We start from the raw sequence: 14,229 nt of genomic DNA, 5'->3' as shown, positions 1-14,229 counted from the left end.
AAGAGGGAGAGGGGAGGAGGGCCGGAGGGGGAGCCCTAGTGCCTAGGAATACACTTCTTATTGGTTTTTTTACGTTGCTGTACTTGTCACTTAAATATGATTAATTGCTCTATGAAAACGCCATGCTGAGCCTACAAGATATACCCATTCACATGCAGGAAAGGGTTGAAAATTAATAGTCTTGAATAAATATTTTTTGTTAATGCAAATATCACCACTTTCATAATATATTGTGAATATTGGATAATCTTCCTTGACTTGTTCTTATACATTGCACTTTTGACTTTTGGTAAGAATCATATATTAATTGCAAAAAAGATTTTAAAAAATAAATAAAAATCTCTTGTGAAACCTTTTGAACCTACGATAAGTTAATGAGCATTGCCATAATTCTAGAGCGAAGTACTCCTCTCTTATATATATATATATATTCCAATGGTTCAACCCTTATAATTAATTATTTCTGCATTTAACCTCTAAATAAGAATATTTTTAGAGTGCAAGAAAATAATCGATGTCTATCAATGCTTGGAAATTGCAAGTGAAAAATGTAAAGAAACACCAAACATCCTTGAATTTGAGGAGTGTTTTATCTCTACTTTTTTCCGATGCATTTAAAGAAGCCCAGGTAAAATTCCAATCTTAGAACTTTATACTATTGCAGTAAGCTGCATAAACCATTGTTACAAACTTCCCATGTTAACTTGTGGCATCAAAAGTGCGTATTGTTTATTAGACTATTATGAAAAGCACGTCAAGATGCATTGAGATTGGTTAGAGATTTACTCATAAATCATGTAATCATGCATGATCACTTTCATTCTTCCTTTTTCAATACTTTTCATTTTTCTCCTTCCCCTCCCCTCGCCCCCTCCCTTTCGCGACTCTTCCCCCCTCCCATCTTTTTTTTTGCTTTTTTTTTTTTTTGTTATAGGCTCAAGCCCCATCGCGCCGGGTGTGCCGTCCATCATTTCTGCCGCATCTTTTTTTGGGGTTGATGGGTTCTTGGATCGGACTGTTCAAAGCTCGATCTACGTTCTTCCGTCAGACCCACCTTGACACCCACCACTCCACTGCGCACACTAGCCCCGCCCACTTCCAATGGCATCTGTCGCTTCTAATGCTGGGAACCCTGCGACGGATCGTGACTTGCACGCGCCTGCACGTGGTTTTTTCGCTTACTGGCTAGAATCATCCGTCAGCGCTCCTCCGGTGGTGTTTTGTGGGCTTTTGTGCTTTTTTTTTTTTTTTTTTCCCTTGTTTTTCTGTTTTCCCTGTATTTTGTGGTCATGACCTGTTGGGTTGAGGATGTGAATAATTTATTGGCTTGCGAGTCGAGGATGATGAGTTTCGGCAGGAGAATGTTGCTATCTATATATCGGATTGAGTCTGTTTGGAGTAGACCGGCTGTTACAACTAAAGATTAGTTATGGATTATCAGATTTTGATGTCATAGATAGGTCTTGAATGTCAGATTGTTATGTATGTATCTATGACTTGTAACCTTATAGCTTTGGCTATGATTTTCTCAGAGCTTCTGCTCTGTGATGTAAAAGCTTTATGCTCCTGATCTTTCATCAATTAATGATACTAGAATTATTTTCCCTTAAAAAAAAATACATTTCATTTTTCTTATAAACTTTAAAATCATGCTTTTTTTTTCTTCTTCTTCTTTTTTCATTTTAGGACACATGATGGTTAGTTTAATGTTATTTTTTATACTTTCTTTAATTCACTATCTTTTTTTTGGTTTATTCGCGGAGAAACTAAATATGTGGACATACAATTTTTTTTTTTTTTTTTTCACTAAAACTAGTGGAAAGTATACTTGACCCTATGAAGTGACAAATCATTTGTTGATAGCCTCTCAAACTACAATATTTGACACTTGGACGCTTAAATTATCATTCCTTTTCAATTGACACCCTTTGTTATTGTTTAGCATTAAAATGGACGGAGAAGTTATGCACAAAATTTCTTATCTTAAATTTTCAAATTAATCTTTAAAAAAAAAATTAAAAAAAAAAAAAAAAAAAAAAAAAAAAACAAGAAGTTGAGGGAGGTGACCAACCACCTCAGGGTGATGCGTAGTTCATCAACCTTTAAAGTCTTTTTTTGGGGTTTTTTAGGGTGGTCTAACTATTTCCTCAGCTTGAGGAGGTGATTCACCAACACTCAAAATTCTTTAGAGCGTGGTTGAGCCACCCTAGGAGGTGGGGGTGGTTTGACCACTTCTCTCTCTCCTTTTATTTTTATTTATTTTTAGTTGTATTTTTTTTATTTGAAGAACAAAAGAGCTTATAATTCCCAAAATCAAGATATTGTGGGTATATCAAATAAAAATATTTTCATGCATCCATCACGTAAGGAGCTAATTTAGTTTTTAAAATCACAATTAAATTTAGGATGAATTACTATTGAATTTTGATCCAATGATAATTTTAAAAACAACATTAACTTTGTGAGGATAAAAAGATGCATGTACTTACTTATTATGCTTTTGAAAGTAAAATAAGGCAAACATTTATTTGATTAATAAGCATAAATCGAACATAAATACTTTCGAAACACCAAAGAAATATTAAGCATTGCACCTTATGTAAGGATTGATTTGATTGCGTTAAAGGTTTAGTGAAGGATTGAATTAGAACAAATATTTTACCATGTTTTAGTTTTTATAAATTAAACTAAATTCAATAATCTTATGTTTTAATTCATCTGTGTATGATTGTGTCATTAAGTACATGTTCAGTACGGAGCAAGGCGAGAAAAAACACTAGCTCCTTAGGGAACGCCGCATAGGTCCTCTCCTTGGGGGAGAAGGGATGGGCTTGCCCTTCCCCCTCCTTTGAGGCACCACCTTTTCCCCATGCTTCGGTCTCATTGTGGGGTTCAGATCCAGTTTGCCTCAAGCTTGATCTTGATTCTCTCGGGCTTGGCCGCCACTCCCCCTCCAGTGTTGCTCTTGGTTGTTGGTTTTGTTTTTTGTTTCCTTGTTTTGTTTCTGTTTGTCTTAATCTTCCCTGTATTCTACTTTGTTTTCCCTGTATTCTATTTTGGTTTTCCCTGTAGTTTTTTGTTCCTGTTTTATTTGCTTGTAATAAGGCCTTGTTCTCTTGTTGATCTATAGGGTATTTGTTGTTAGTTCAAACCCTTGGTTGTGGACAAGAACTGTATCCTGGCTTTCGGGTCGAGGAGGATGAGTGTTGGCACAAATGTTTTATGTGCCTAGTGCCGAAGAATAAGCGCTACCTATGCATTGAATTGTGTCTACTTGGAGTAGATCTATTATTTCATTTGAAGATTAGTCATAGGTTAGCGGAAGTTGAAATCATAGATAGGTCTTAAATGATAGAATGTTATGTATGTGTCTATGATGTTGTAACCTTGTAACTTCGGCTATGATTTACATTCTCTGAGCTTTGTGTTTTTGTGATGTAAGAGCTATATACTCGTGATCCTTTTTATTAATGAGATTGAAATGATTTCCACTTTCAAAAATAAAAAAGTACATATTCAATACAGTTCAAAAAAAGGTGCATGTTCAATAATGTACTGATGTATAACCTTTAATATATATTTTTCGTTAAAAGAGGCATGATAGATTTTTTTTACAGAAAAAGTAAGATGGGGATGCGTTTAAATTTTAAAATTAAATTATAAAGAAAATCCCGCCTAGTTTTCATTAATAAAAAAAAAGAATATAATCCTAATTAAAGAGAGAGGTATTAAAATTTAGTCTCTTAAAAGGACCAGGAAGGATTCTTCCAATCCAGCAAGTGAACTTCGAATTAGAATAAATAAATATATAAGTATCATATAATCATAGATAAAAAGCCAACCGCAACTCCACGAAAGCTGTGCTTAACATCGACGCGCGAGAGCGAATATATATATAAAAGTATATATATAGCTCCTCTTCTCTCACATTCACACGCACACAAAGCAAGCAAGCAACAAGATGCCGAAGAATAAGGGAAAGGGAGGGAAGAACAGGAAGCGAGGAAAGAACGAGGCGGACGACGATAAACGGGAGCTGTTGTTCAAAGAAGACGGGCAAGAGTACGCCCAGGTGAACCGAATGCTGGGGAACGGCCGGTGCGAGGCCACGTGCATCGACGGCACAAAGCGGCTCTGCCACATCCGCGGGAAGATGCACAAGAAGGTGTGGATCGCCGCAGGGGACATCGTACTCGTTGGGCTCAGGGACTACCAGGACGACAAGGCTGACATCATCCTCAAGTACATGCCCGACGAGGCCAGGCTCTTGAAGGCCTACGGGGAGTTGCCGGAGACTACCAGGTTGAACGAGGGGATTGCTGCTGGGTTGGTCGAGGAGGATGAAGGAGTCGGGAGTAATTATGTTGTGTTCGAGGACGAAGATATTGATAAGATTTAGAAGAGAGAAAGATCCATCCATACATATGGGGTTTCGAATTTTGCATTTCTTATGTTTTTGCTTCCATTTTCTGTTTTCTAATACCATGATGAAGATATGGTTTAGGGTTTAAGGTTTTATTTTTCATATAATATTGACTATTGAGCGGCTTAATTGTTCATCTCCTTTTGATTTCGTGAGGAAGTTGTAACTAGGGGTGTCAATTTGTGTTGGCATGTAGCCTTCGGCTTCAGCATTCGAAGAATAAACATAAGACTATTTAGGTCAATATTAACCCATGTCATATCCCTCAACCTTTAACCTTTAACCCATTAGTTAAAAATCACACTTTCATGATATATCCATACAAATCATACATGATATTAGTACATATAGAGAGAACACAAGTGAAAAATGCAGAAGCTTGGATACAAATCATCTGGGTATTCAGACATGGCTCTTGATGGAGGAACTATATCCAGATTGATCATCATAATACTTGGACCACAGCATAACACCACCATACTTGGAAGAATCCTTAATGGCTGGAAGCACTTGGGAAGTTAGATCAGATGCAGGAATGAAGCCACTTCCTGCTGCTGCAGGAGCAGCAGGTAATCCAAGGAAAATCTTGGTAGCAGGGATATCGAAAGTCCACTGCTTCCATGCATCTTCCAGATTGCCAATACTCCCAGAAGTGTACTGGCAAGGAGGGTTATTGTAGAATTGGACCCAGACATAGGACCAGTTTTCAGAGCACCCCCAATCCAAGCATCTGGAAAAGGACACTGTGGAGCTGCAGTCAAGTACACCTTCTTGCCCTGCTTGCTGTATCCAGAGAGGTACCTTGCCAAGTCATCCCAGTGCTGGTTGGTGCCCCCTTCAATATCAAAATCAATTCCATCCAAAACAGCAGCACCAAGTGGGCGGGAGGAGGACTTTCCTCCCAAGAAGTTATTCCAAAGATAAGTAGCTACTTGTCTGGCATCCTCAGAAGAGGTAAGGTAGTAGCTCCCTGCGCCGCCTCCGATCAAAAGCATCACCTTAATGCCTTTGGCTTGGCATGATTGTATGTCAGAGCTTAAGCTGGTGCAGCCATTGCTGTAGGGATCACAATGGCCTGCAAGGTTAATCATAGGAGTCTGACCATTTCCAAAGGTTGGTAGGAAAGCTAGATTCACAAAGTCATAGTTTCCAGTGGCACAGGTCTCCGCCAAGGTGCCCTCATTTCCATTTTGACCCCAATAGATAGCTATTCCGCCAGCATTTGTACCCATTGCCAGTGTTAGCATTGCTAAGCAGAATAATGCTACTGAATTTGATGACCCCATTGCCATTTTTCTGTGTTGCTTTTTTGCTTGACTATGTTAGTGTAAAGCATGCTTTATATAGGGGGATTATGGCCCAATTGTGACATTTATCATCTTGTTCTGTTGCTAAAGAGTGCGTGGCTGAAGGGTTGCTCTAGTTTCACAATCTTAATAATCACTGTTAAACGCACACGGCGTTGTGAATTGCAGACAATTCTCCTTCTCCTCATCTTGCTTTTGTCTAGTTGTGTGCTACTTAAACCATTTGTAAGTTCAATATCTTGAAATTTAATTTGCAATTACATCAGATTTGGCTTATCTTTAACCTTATGGTGTTTGTTCTCTAATTGGGTGCAACGTCCTGTAGACTGTCGTCATCCTTTTACCAAATCACTTCTCTTACTTGCCCCCTTCATAATCTTCAGCCCACATTTGTCAGAATACGCGAATAATTACAGAATATAATGAGATTTGTGAAAGGGAATTATGGATTACAAAGTATATATGTTCCTGTTCTAATTTTCTATATCCAATTTGTACCTTTCAACTTCTCATTCCAGATTCCTAATTCGTGAAAAAATTAGTCAAGAATCTACTCTTCCTTTGATGGATTAATTATAAATGTTGTGTCAAGTTCAGATTATATCAAAGCATATGTATAAAACTACATAAGTATCCCTAACCTAATACATTTAATTAAACAGCTCAAACTCATCAACCATAACCTACTAATTTTGTGTTAAGTTCGTGTATATCATGTCAAAATAAGTGGAGCCTACTTGCAACCAATGAAACTCACGTCTTGTGCCTTGAACTCCGCTTGAAGTCAGTAATGTTATTGCAGTTTTATCATGATTAGTGGAATGGGTTCGTTGCCAATTGAAAGCAGATGCGAAAAAGGCTAGTTGGTTAAAGACCAATAAATAATGGACCACTGTAGTAGGATTAGAGCCCACTTACAAAGGGGATTCACAGAGCTTAACATCATCCGCTTCCAGCTGACCCCTTATAATATGCTCAGCAGAAGTCTAAAATGTATGTAATTCTTTTTTCTTTTTTTTTTTTGACATGTGCACACAAGAAAAGGGGGACGGGAGATTCGAACTAGTGACTTCCACTTTATTAGGCGTGATCTACAGCCGATTGAACTACCCCTTAGGACATTACAAACCATAATCATCTAGTTTTTACGAAGGTACCACTTTTGCTGGATTGAGTTAACATGCATGCATGATGGATTTAGTAAAAATATCTGAGTTAAACAAGATAATCACCACCAAAAACCATACAAAAGCAAGACAAACAAGCAAGTTCTCATTACCAAAGATGTTGTCCTAAATTCATCAAGATTATTACATCTGTTCCCTGGTGCTTCACTGCCGGCCGAATCAATAAACACAGCTTTATGAGTTGTAGTTGCCAATTGTGAAACGACTCATTCTCCAGGCTTGCAAACATACTCCATCTGCCGGACAAGGGATAGCATATAAAACCATACCAAATGACTTGAGATTATGATACAGCAAATAAAACATATGCATGTGTTCTCACATAAGTATTCTTTTTTCTGTTTTCCATTGCTAAAAAGGGAATAGTTTTATGAGCAACATAACATGCCCAATGACATTAGTGATCATAATGTCAAGAGCTTGACTCTTGACTATTTATAAACCACAAGCCTTTTTCTTACAACATGTCACCAGAAACAAAGGCAATTGTATTACAAAAAACTAACTAGGAATCACATCATGATTCTGCCCTCAGCTGAAATTATCCCTAACTGATCACTAAATTATTTGAATACTATACAAAATATATTATGGGACAGAACACATAAGAACAGACATGCTCCCTTTGTCCTATAACTAAGGTTCTACTAGTGAACTTCTCTTTGATATATAAATGAACTCGAGGCAATATGAATTCTGCAGCTCATTTGATGTAAATGTTAATTTTCACGAGATTATTTCATACTTAATCTCCCGCTGGTCTGATAATATTAACAGAAACATACTAACATAGCCATTATGGTTTATCTTCAGCTATCCTTTTCTTTAAATTCTGAGAAGAGAAACGTTCTTAAAAATCTCACTCGATAGCAATCAACAAGTCACTACTCTTGAAGCGCATGATCTGATAACTCTTAATAATGTCTAGTCACTGATCATGTAAATCTGACAAGTCATTACAAACATTTTTGCCTTAGCATAAGCTTGAATCCCCTGTGATTCTCTACAAGGTCTTGCAGTGCAGCAATGGGGAGAAGATCCTAAGCCTTTTCTGACTTTTCAGTGGCATTGTTTCACTCTATATAGAAAGTTCATAACAAAACAGACTGTACAAACCTGCTGGTATTATGTAAATACCCTTCAGGGTTAAGAAGCACCAAAGCTTTGGTTGAGCACCAAAGCTATCATATTCACAATCCCCAACCTTCTAATCTAATGGGGAGAGTGATCCCTATATTTGCTAATCCAAAGCCAGGAAATCAGATAGCCAAGTAGTTGGTTCATGAGAGAGCACTCGAAGAAGAAAATTCATAAATCATGTAAAACGACAAATTGCTGAATTATATTGGTGCATATGAATATCAATGGTCAATTTCCACTAAAGAATAGACAAAACCAATTTCTATGCCACTACCTATGACCAAATTCAGCAGGAACACAAACAAAATACTTACTCAGAAGATGAAAAACGCAAACTTTAACCTCTGCTTAGATCATCTGAGCTTCTCCCTTCCACTGCTCTTCTTCGCCGCTTCCTTGACCTTATCAATGTAACCCTCAATCGGCGGAGTCAAAGTCGCCATGAACCGGTTCGTTGGGAACGGAGTCAAATCCGGTACCAAAGCCGCCGCTCTCAAATCATACGGCAGCGCCTCAATGGCCTCCTTCTTCAGCCTCAAGAAAGTCGACTCTGCGGCCTGCCTTGCCCGTTGCCGCCGCATCAGAAACCTACTGTACTCCTTCGCCAATCGGCGCCCATCCTCCACAGTGAGCTCGTACTTGGGGATCTTGTCGGTGTCGACAAGTCCCAGAGTAATCAGATCCAATCCCGGAGTCCCAATTATCACTGGCTCCTCCGAGAGTCCCATCTTCTCCTTGTAGTCCTTCTTCTTCATCATCTCCAGCTCTCGCTTCCGGTCTTTGCTGAGGAGGCCCAGCTTCTCTCTCCTGGCTTCACGTGCTCTTTCTCTAGGGGTCAAGTATCGGACGGGCGTGGGAGCATTCATGCACAGATTCTCGAGCCTATCTTCTCGCTCGAATGTTTTATTGGCTCCCGCTCCGCCGCTCTTGGAGTCGAGTTGGCCTTTTTTGGTGTTCATTTTGGATCGCTTTATGGTTTGGCCTCCTTTGATTTTGGCCTTGCCCTTCGCGGTTCCGCTAACCGGCCTTTGCTGGAGGAATTGGTGGCTCCAGGAGGACTCCACCGACGACGCCAAAGGCTTTAGCTTTGCGATTCGGAGGAACATTTTCACTTTTATACTTATTATCTTCACTTTTTGATTGTCACTGTGGCAACGACAAAGGAAGGAATAGAGGCAAACTATGAGACATTAGGCCAATACCAACAACGACAAAGGAAGGAAATAGAGGCAAACTATGAGACATTAGGCCAATACAATAGAACCTGTCAAGGAGACAAATTGAGTTGGAACAGGAAGTAGCCGTGCACCTGTTCCAAGGGCTCTAGTAACCTGTCAAGGAAAAAAATGGAGTTAGAATAGGAGGGTTTGAGGATGAAAGGAGAAAAAGAACAGAAGCAACGTTTTTTTTTTTTTTTTTGATAAATAATGTATATTCAAGCAACGCGCAGAGGGACACAACCCATGTACACAGCAAGTATACAAGAGACCCCTATTCCGTAGAGAAAGAAGAACATAAATCTAGAAATTCAGAAAAAGTAGTAGTTGGAATAGGCCACGCCACTTTCCATGAAAATAGCATTTGTAGCACCAACTTCTTCAAATGAATCAATTCTTGCTCACAATCGTCAAAGCTTCGAGCATTCCATTCTCTCCAAACACACCACATCACGCACAATGGTGCTAGTCTCCATATATGCAACGCAATATGATTTCCCATTTGTCCCCTCCAACTCAAACACTCACTCACCCTGCGAGGAATGACCCACACAACCCCAAATAGTAGAAGAATTGCACTCCAAATCTCGGTAGCCACCTGACAATATAGGAATAAATGATCAATATTTAAACCTTCTTTCCTCGAGAATCAAGATCTAGCTATCTTTGTCCTTCTTCCACCAAATGGTATACCAACACCCTCCCAAATAAGCTTTCAATGCCAAATAACCGAAATCCTCTTACAACCTCAGTGATAATCCATCATTTGAAATCCCAATTAATTTTAAACCTTTATATATCGCAATAATAGCCACCATTTACATACCAAGTTAACATTTAACCACCGATGTTATATATACCAAAATCAAAATCAACAACAACCATAAGTCCCAATTAAATCTAAACCTTTATAAATCCCAATAAAGGCCACCATTTACATATCAAAATCAAGTTACTAACTTACCTTGCTTGGCTTGCAGCGAGAAAACAAGAGACAGAGACTGAGGTCACGAGTCACGACTAAACCTAAAACAGAGAAGAGACACGGTGAGATAGAGACAAAAAATTGTTAAGGAAAGCACATAAAGCAGAATCTCAAGCACCAAAAGCTAAAACCCTTTGATAAAGGACTAAATAAGCAGAATTTCAAGCACCTAAAACCCTTTTTCGATAATGGGTCGTGATCAAAATTCAAAGCTGCACCAACAGTTATCAGCATAAGAGATTAACAAGAAAACAAATGAGTTTTTATAATACATATACCAATATATGTATACAGACGGCGCGGCGAGGCGAGGCGAGGACGATTCTGGACCGGTAGTTTTGATAATACGAGAGTTCTGGACCGACAGACGGCGAGGCGAGGACGGCAGCGAAAAACTGAGAGCCGGCGAGGTGAAGACGACGGCAGCGAGAGAGAACGTTAGAGGCTGAGTGACAGCGTAAGTGTGAGAGGCTGAGTGATTTTGCTTTAGGTTTAGTTTAGAAGCGCAAAACGACGTAGTTTTGTCCTTCAAATGTTTTTTTTTAAATGGTTTAAATGACGTCGTATTGTTCAACAATCTTTACCTAGTAGATATATAAAAGGGAAAAATGCAAAATTAGTCCATGTGGTTTACCTGATTTACAATTTACTCCCTGTGATATCAAAACGAACTCAGAGGTCCCTGTGGTATGCAATAAAAATAATTTAGTCCCTGCAATTAAATTCTATCCATTAACTAAACGGATTCCGTTAGTGTGCCACGTCACATCCAATAAAAATATGATACATGTTATATTTTATTTATGACTTTTAAAAATCGTAATTAAATTTTCCATGTCATATTATTATGCCAACTAATATTTCCACCTCAGATTTACTCCACGTCAAACACAAGTAAAATATTTTAAAAAAACCTAATTATACCATTTTATTAATACGAGCACCGCCGGCTTCTTTTTCTTCTTCACGTTGTGTTCTTCAACATCTTCACCCAATTAAGTTTGTGCCTCCACTAGCAGGCGTGGAAGGCAAATCGTGACTCTGCCCCGTACCACTTGTTCGTGTTCAGAGCACCGCCACTTCAAGCCACTTAGACGGTGGTAAGCAAGAAACCTTTTCAACTATGGTGAAATTTACCTTCCATGTTGTCGATTCATCTTCAAATCATTTGTGTTTGTATATCTGTTAAATGAAAATTCATCTTAAATCGTGGGTTTACCTTCTGATCTCTCAATGAAATTTTTAGGTTTGAATTTTTTCTGCCATTGTTTATACCTTTTTGCTTTTAGGTTGAGATTAGAGGAAAATAAAGAAGACGATGAAAACTGCATTTTATAAACGCACCGTTTAATTAAGTTTTAGTGTTTGACTGTTTTTGTACCATAGGTCCACATGCACGCCAGCTACCTACTTCTTCTTTTGTTTTTTTGTTTTTGTTTTTTTGTTTAACTGCAAGCTAGCTATCTTAAGCCTACAGTTTTGTAACTTTGTTGTTTGACTCTTTATAACCCACCTTTTTTAGTTCTTACGTAAGGCTACACTCTCTTTTTTAAAAAAAAATATATATATATATATAAGCTTGCAACATGCACTATTTTTCTTTCTTTTAACCCGCAATTCGCTAGTATATTTGGTTGAGAAACCAAATTTCAAAAGACTTTCCAAAGTCCAAACCAAGTTATGGCACCCTTACTTGCTGAAAAATAAAATAAAATTTACGTAATCAATGAGGTTTTCTAACACCCATTTCTAGTTGCAGTTATAGGGACCACACTAATCACATCTAAGATTACATTTTTTTTTTTTTTTTGCAGGAAATGGTTAGAGTTCTCATTTACCATGGCAGTTCTCCTGAATTTTTACGCATGTGCTATGTCGGAGGGCGGATTTTGGTTTGACCACGATGCATGAATTCAGAGGGCGGATTTTTACGATGCATGAATTCAGAGGGCACGATGTATGTACTATGTTTGACCACGATGCATGAATCCACGGAGACAGAGAGACATAAGAATTTTTCTAACCCAAACTCCATTGAAAGGAATTCACTAATTCTGTCAATGTTTTATTGTGTACAATGCAAATTGGAGATAGTGAGATTAAAAAAATTGATTTCCTTGTTGTTTTTTTTGGGATCTACGACTGTGTTTGCTTTTTATGGGGATTATGTTTGCCCCTTTATCTGAATGAAATACAAAGAATTTACAATATTTTCTCAACTGCACATTCATACAGAGATTTGCATATGGACTTTTGACCAAGACCATTCAAAGAACTCCAATGTTATGTTTGTACATACAATATAAAAGTAAGGGGAAACTTCACTAAGGACCCCTAAACTTCCACCCGTTTTGAAATACCCCCCATGAACTTCAAAATCTCTCAATTTAGTCCCCTGAACTTTCAATTGCTTTCAATTTGGACCCCTCCATCCGATTTTAAACGTCACATGACGTTTATACCCCTAACTTTTGTATAAAATTCGAACTTCTAAAACATTTTTTTATTTTTAAAAAAATAAAAATCAGGGATATTTTGGTCTATTTTTGAATTTTTAACGGCTAAAATTAACGGAAGGGTCCAAATTGAGAGCAATTGAAAGTTCAGGGGACTAAATTGAGATATTTTAAAGTTCAAGGGGGGTATTTCAAAACGGATGAAAGTTTGGGGGTCCTTAGTGAAGTTTCTCCTAAAAGTAATCACTTGATTCAAGGTCGTTAAGACTGGAACATATGTCGTACTAGACCATGTTGTTAACAAGTGGATGATGAGCTCATTAACAATTGGAGGTCCTCCTTCTCTCCACCTAATCTTGTTAAAATCACCTCTTTCAATGCTAATGATGATGTTTTATATTGCCCAGAAGTCACCAAGAATTATGATGAATCAAGTGCCAATAGCATCGATTAGGTATATATATAGATATACTTTACTAGCTCACCATAAAAATAATTACGACAAAAAAAATTATCCAAAGAAGCAACGAGTCAATTATAATGTATTTATCCTCATAGACTTTGGTCCCCTGCTGTGAAGAAGTGGCCTAAAAATGTATATCAAGCTCAAAAACACACCGAAACTGGCAAGGAACCCAAATCGAAAGACGCATAGTGCAGTTATCTGACAAATGCACATGATGACTAATCCAAAAAACTAAAAAATATCCTTGGATACTTCATTAAACCTTTTTTATGTTCTCCAACAAAAGACCACCAACCTACTTCATTACGCCTTTGATGTTGTCCACTCCAACAAAATATCACCCACTAACATACTTTAGTAGCAAAATCCCAACCATCAAAATACCACCATACATCATTGTTCCTTTCAAATTCTACTACAACAAAATCTACTACTCTATTGTGTGGGCCTTGGCATCATCTGTCTCCCTTCTCTGAGCCCTTCTACGTTAGATGTTCCAGACCCATCTGATTGCGAAACTGAAGCATTAGTCACATTTCCCTGCATGAAAAACAAACAACAGAATAATCAATTAGTAAAGTTCATGGGAATTATCATTTTATCTGTTGTGCATTAAAATATAGCAAATATATAAATAGAGTTTCATATTAGACCAATAACAAATATCCAACCATTATAATTAAAAACGCATAATCAGATAAAATATGAATCCATTGGCAGAGCCACTACATCAGCAGACACCAACATGCATAGAGAATTACCTCGCTTGCACGAAAAACTCTATGTGGTCTCATAACCCTACGGTTCCTCAGAACTGGAAAACCCCTAGTGCCTCCAACATTTCCCTACACCATTGTAAGCATGTTTTAAGTATGAGTCACATTAAAAATAAAAAAATAAAAAAATGACCCTTATGGATGTGTTCATTGTTCCATTTACATGTTTTAAGAATTTTATAATAAATGTAAATATATATCCTTACAGTTTCTCTCCCTTCACTAGGCTGCCCCTCTATGTTAGATGTTCCGGACCCATTTGGCACATTTCC

At 37.9% G+C, this 14,229-nt stretch overlaps 2 protein-coding genes and 1 pseudogene across 6 annotated transcripts; 1 reads left to right on the top strand and 2 right to left on the bottom strand.

The window, feature by feature from the left end:
* Positions 1 to 3,920: 3,920 nt before the first annotated feature.
* LOC132164419 (eukaryotic translation initiation factor 1A-like) lies at positions 3,921 to 4,578 on the top strand. Its single transcript, XM_059574930.1, has one exon. The coding sequence runs from the start codon at positions 3,962 to 3,964 to the stop codon at positions 4,397 to 4,399; it is 438 nt and encodes a 145-aa protein (XP_059430913.1). The 5' UTR covers positions 3,921 to 3,961; the 3' UTR covers positions 4,400 to 4,578.
* A 203-nt stretch (positions 4,579 to 4,781) lies between these two features.
* Positions 4,782 to 5,715, bottom strand: LOC132164501 (acidic endochitinase-like; annotated as a pseudogene).
* Positions 5,716 to 6,900: 1,185 nt separating this feature from the next.
* Positions 6,901 to 10,729, bottom strand: LOC132164257 (uncharacterized). Of its 5 annotated transcripts, none has more exons than XM_059574729.1 (6): positions 10,538 to 10,729; positions 10,239 to 10,300; positions 9,680 to 9,872; positions 9,322 to 9,388; positions 8,372 to 9,203; positions 6,901 to 7,153 (listed from the first exon to the last, which is right to left on the bottom strand). In XM_059574729.1, the coding sequence occupies exon 5, from the start codon at positions 9,161 to 9,163 to the stop codon at positions 8,411 to 8,413; it is 753 nt and encodes a 250-aa protein (XP_059430712.1). In that variant the 5' UTR covers positions 9,164 to 9,203; positions 9,322 to 9,388; positions 9,680 to 9,872; positions 10,239 to 10,300; positions 10,538 to 10,729; the 3' UTR covers positions 6,901 to 7,153; positions 8,372 to 8,410. The 5 variants fall into 5 exon arrangements, with proteins under 5 accessions (XP_059430712.1, XP_059430714.1, XP_059430711.1 ...); XM_059574731.1 differs by having other exon boundaries at positions 9,807 to 9,872; XM_059574728.1 differs by having other exon boundaries at positions 9,322 to 9,872.
* Between the last annotated feature and the right edge of the window lie 3,500 nt (positions 10,730 to 14,229).

The sequence above is a fragment of the Corylus avellana genome, chromosome ca10 (genome assembly GCF_901000735.1).
Source record: "Corylus avellana chromosome ca10, CavTom2PMs-1.0".
In the NCBI taxonomy this organism is placed as follows: Eukaryota; Viridiplantae; Streptophyta; class Magnoliopsida; order Fagales; family Betulaceae; genus Corylus; species Corylus avellana.
The sequence above is the reverse complement of the archived record's forward strand: the minus strand, read 5'-3'. Positions and strand labels throughout refer to the sequence as shown.

What these genes read in the sequence shown, in the direction of transcription:
- LOC132164419 (XM_059574930.1), top strand. Translation starts at nt 3,962, where the DNA reads ATGCCGAAGAATAAGGGAAAGGGAGGGAAGAACAGGAAGCGAGGAAAG.
- LOC132164257 (XM_059574728.1), bottom strand. Translation starts at nt 9,163, where the DNA reads ATGTTCCTCCGAATCGCAAAGCTAAAGCCTTTGGCGTCGTCGGTGGAG.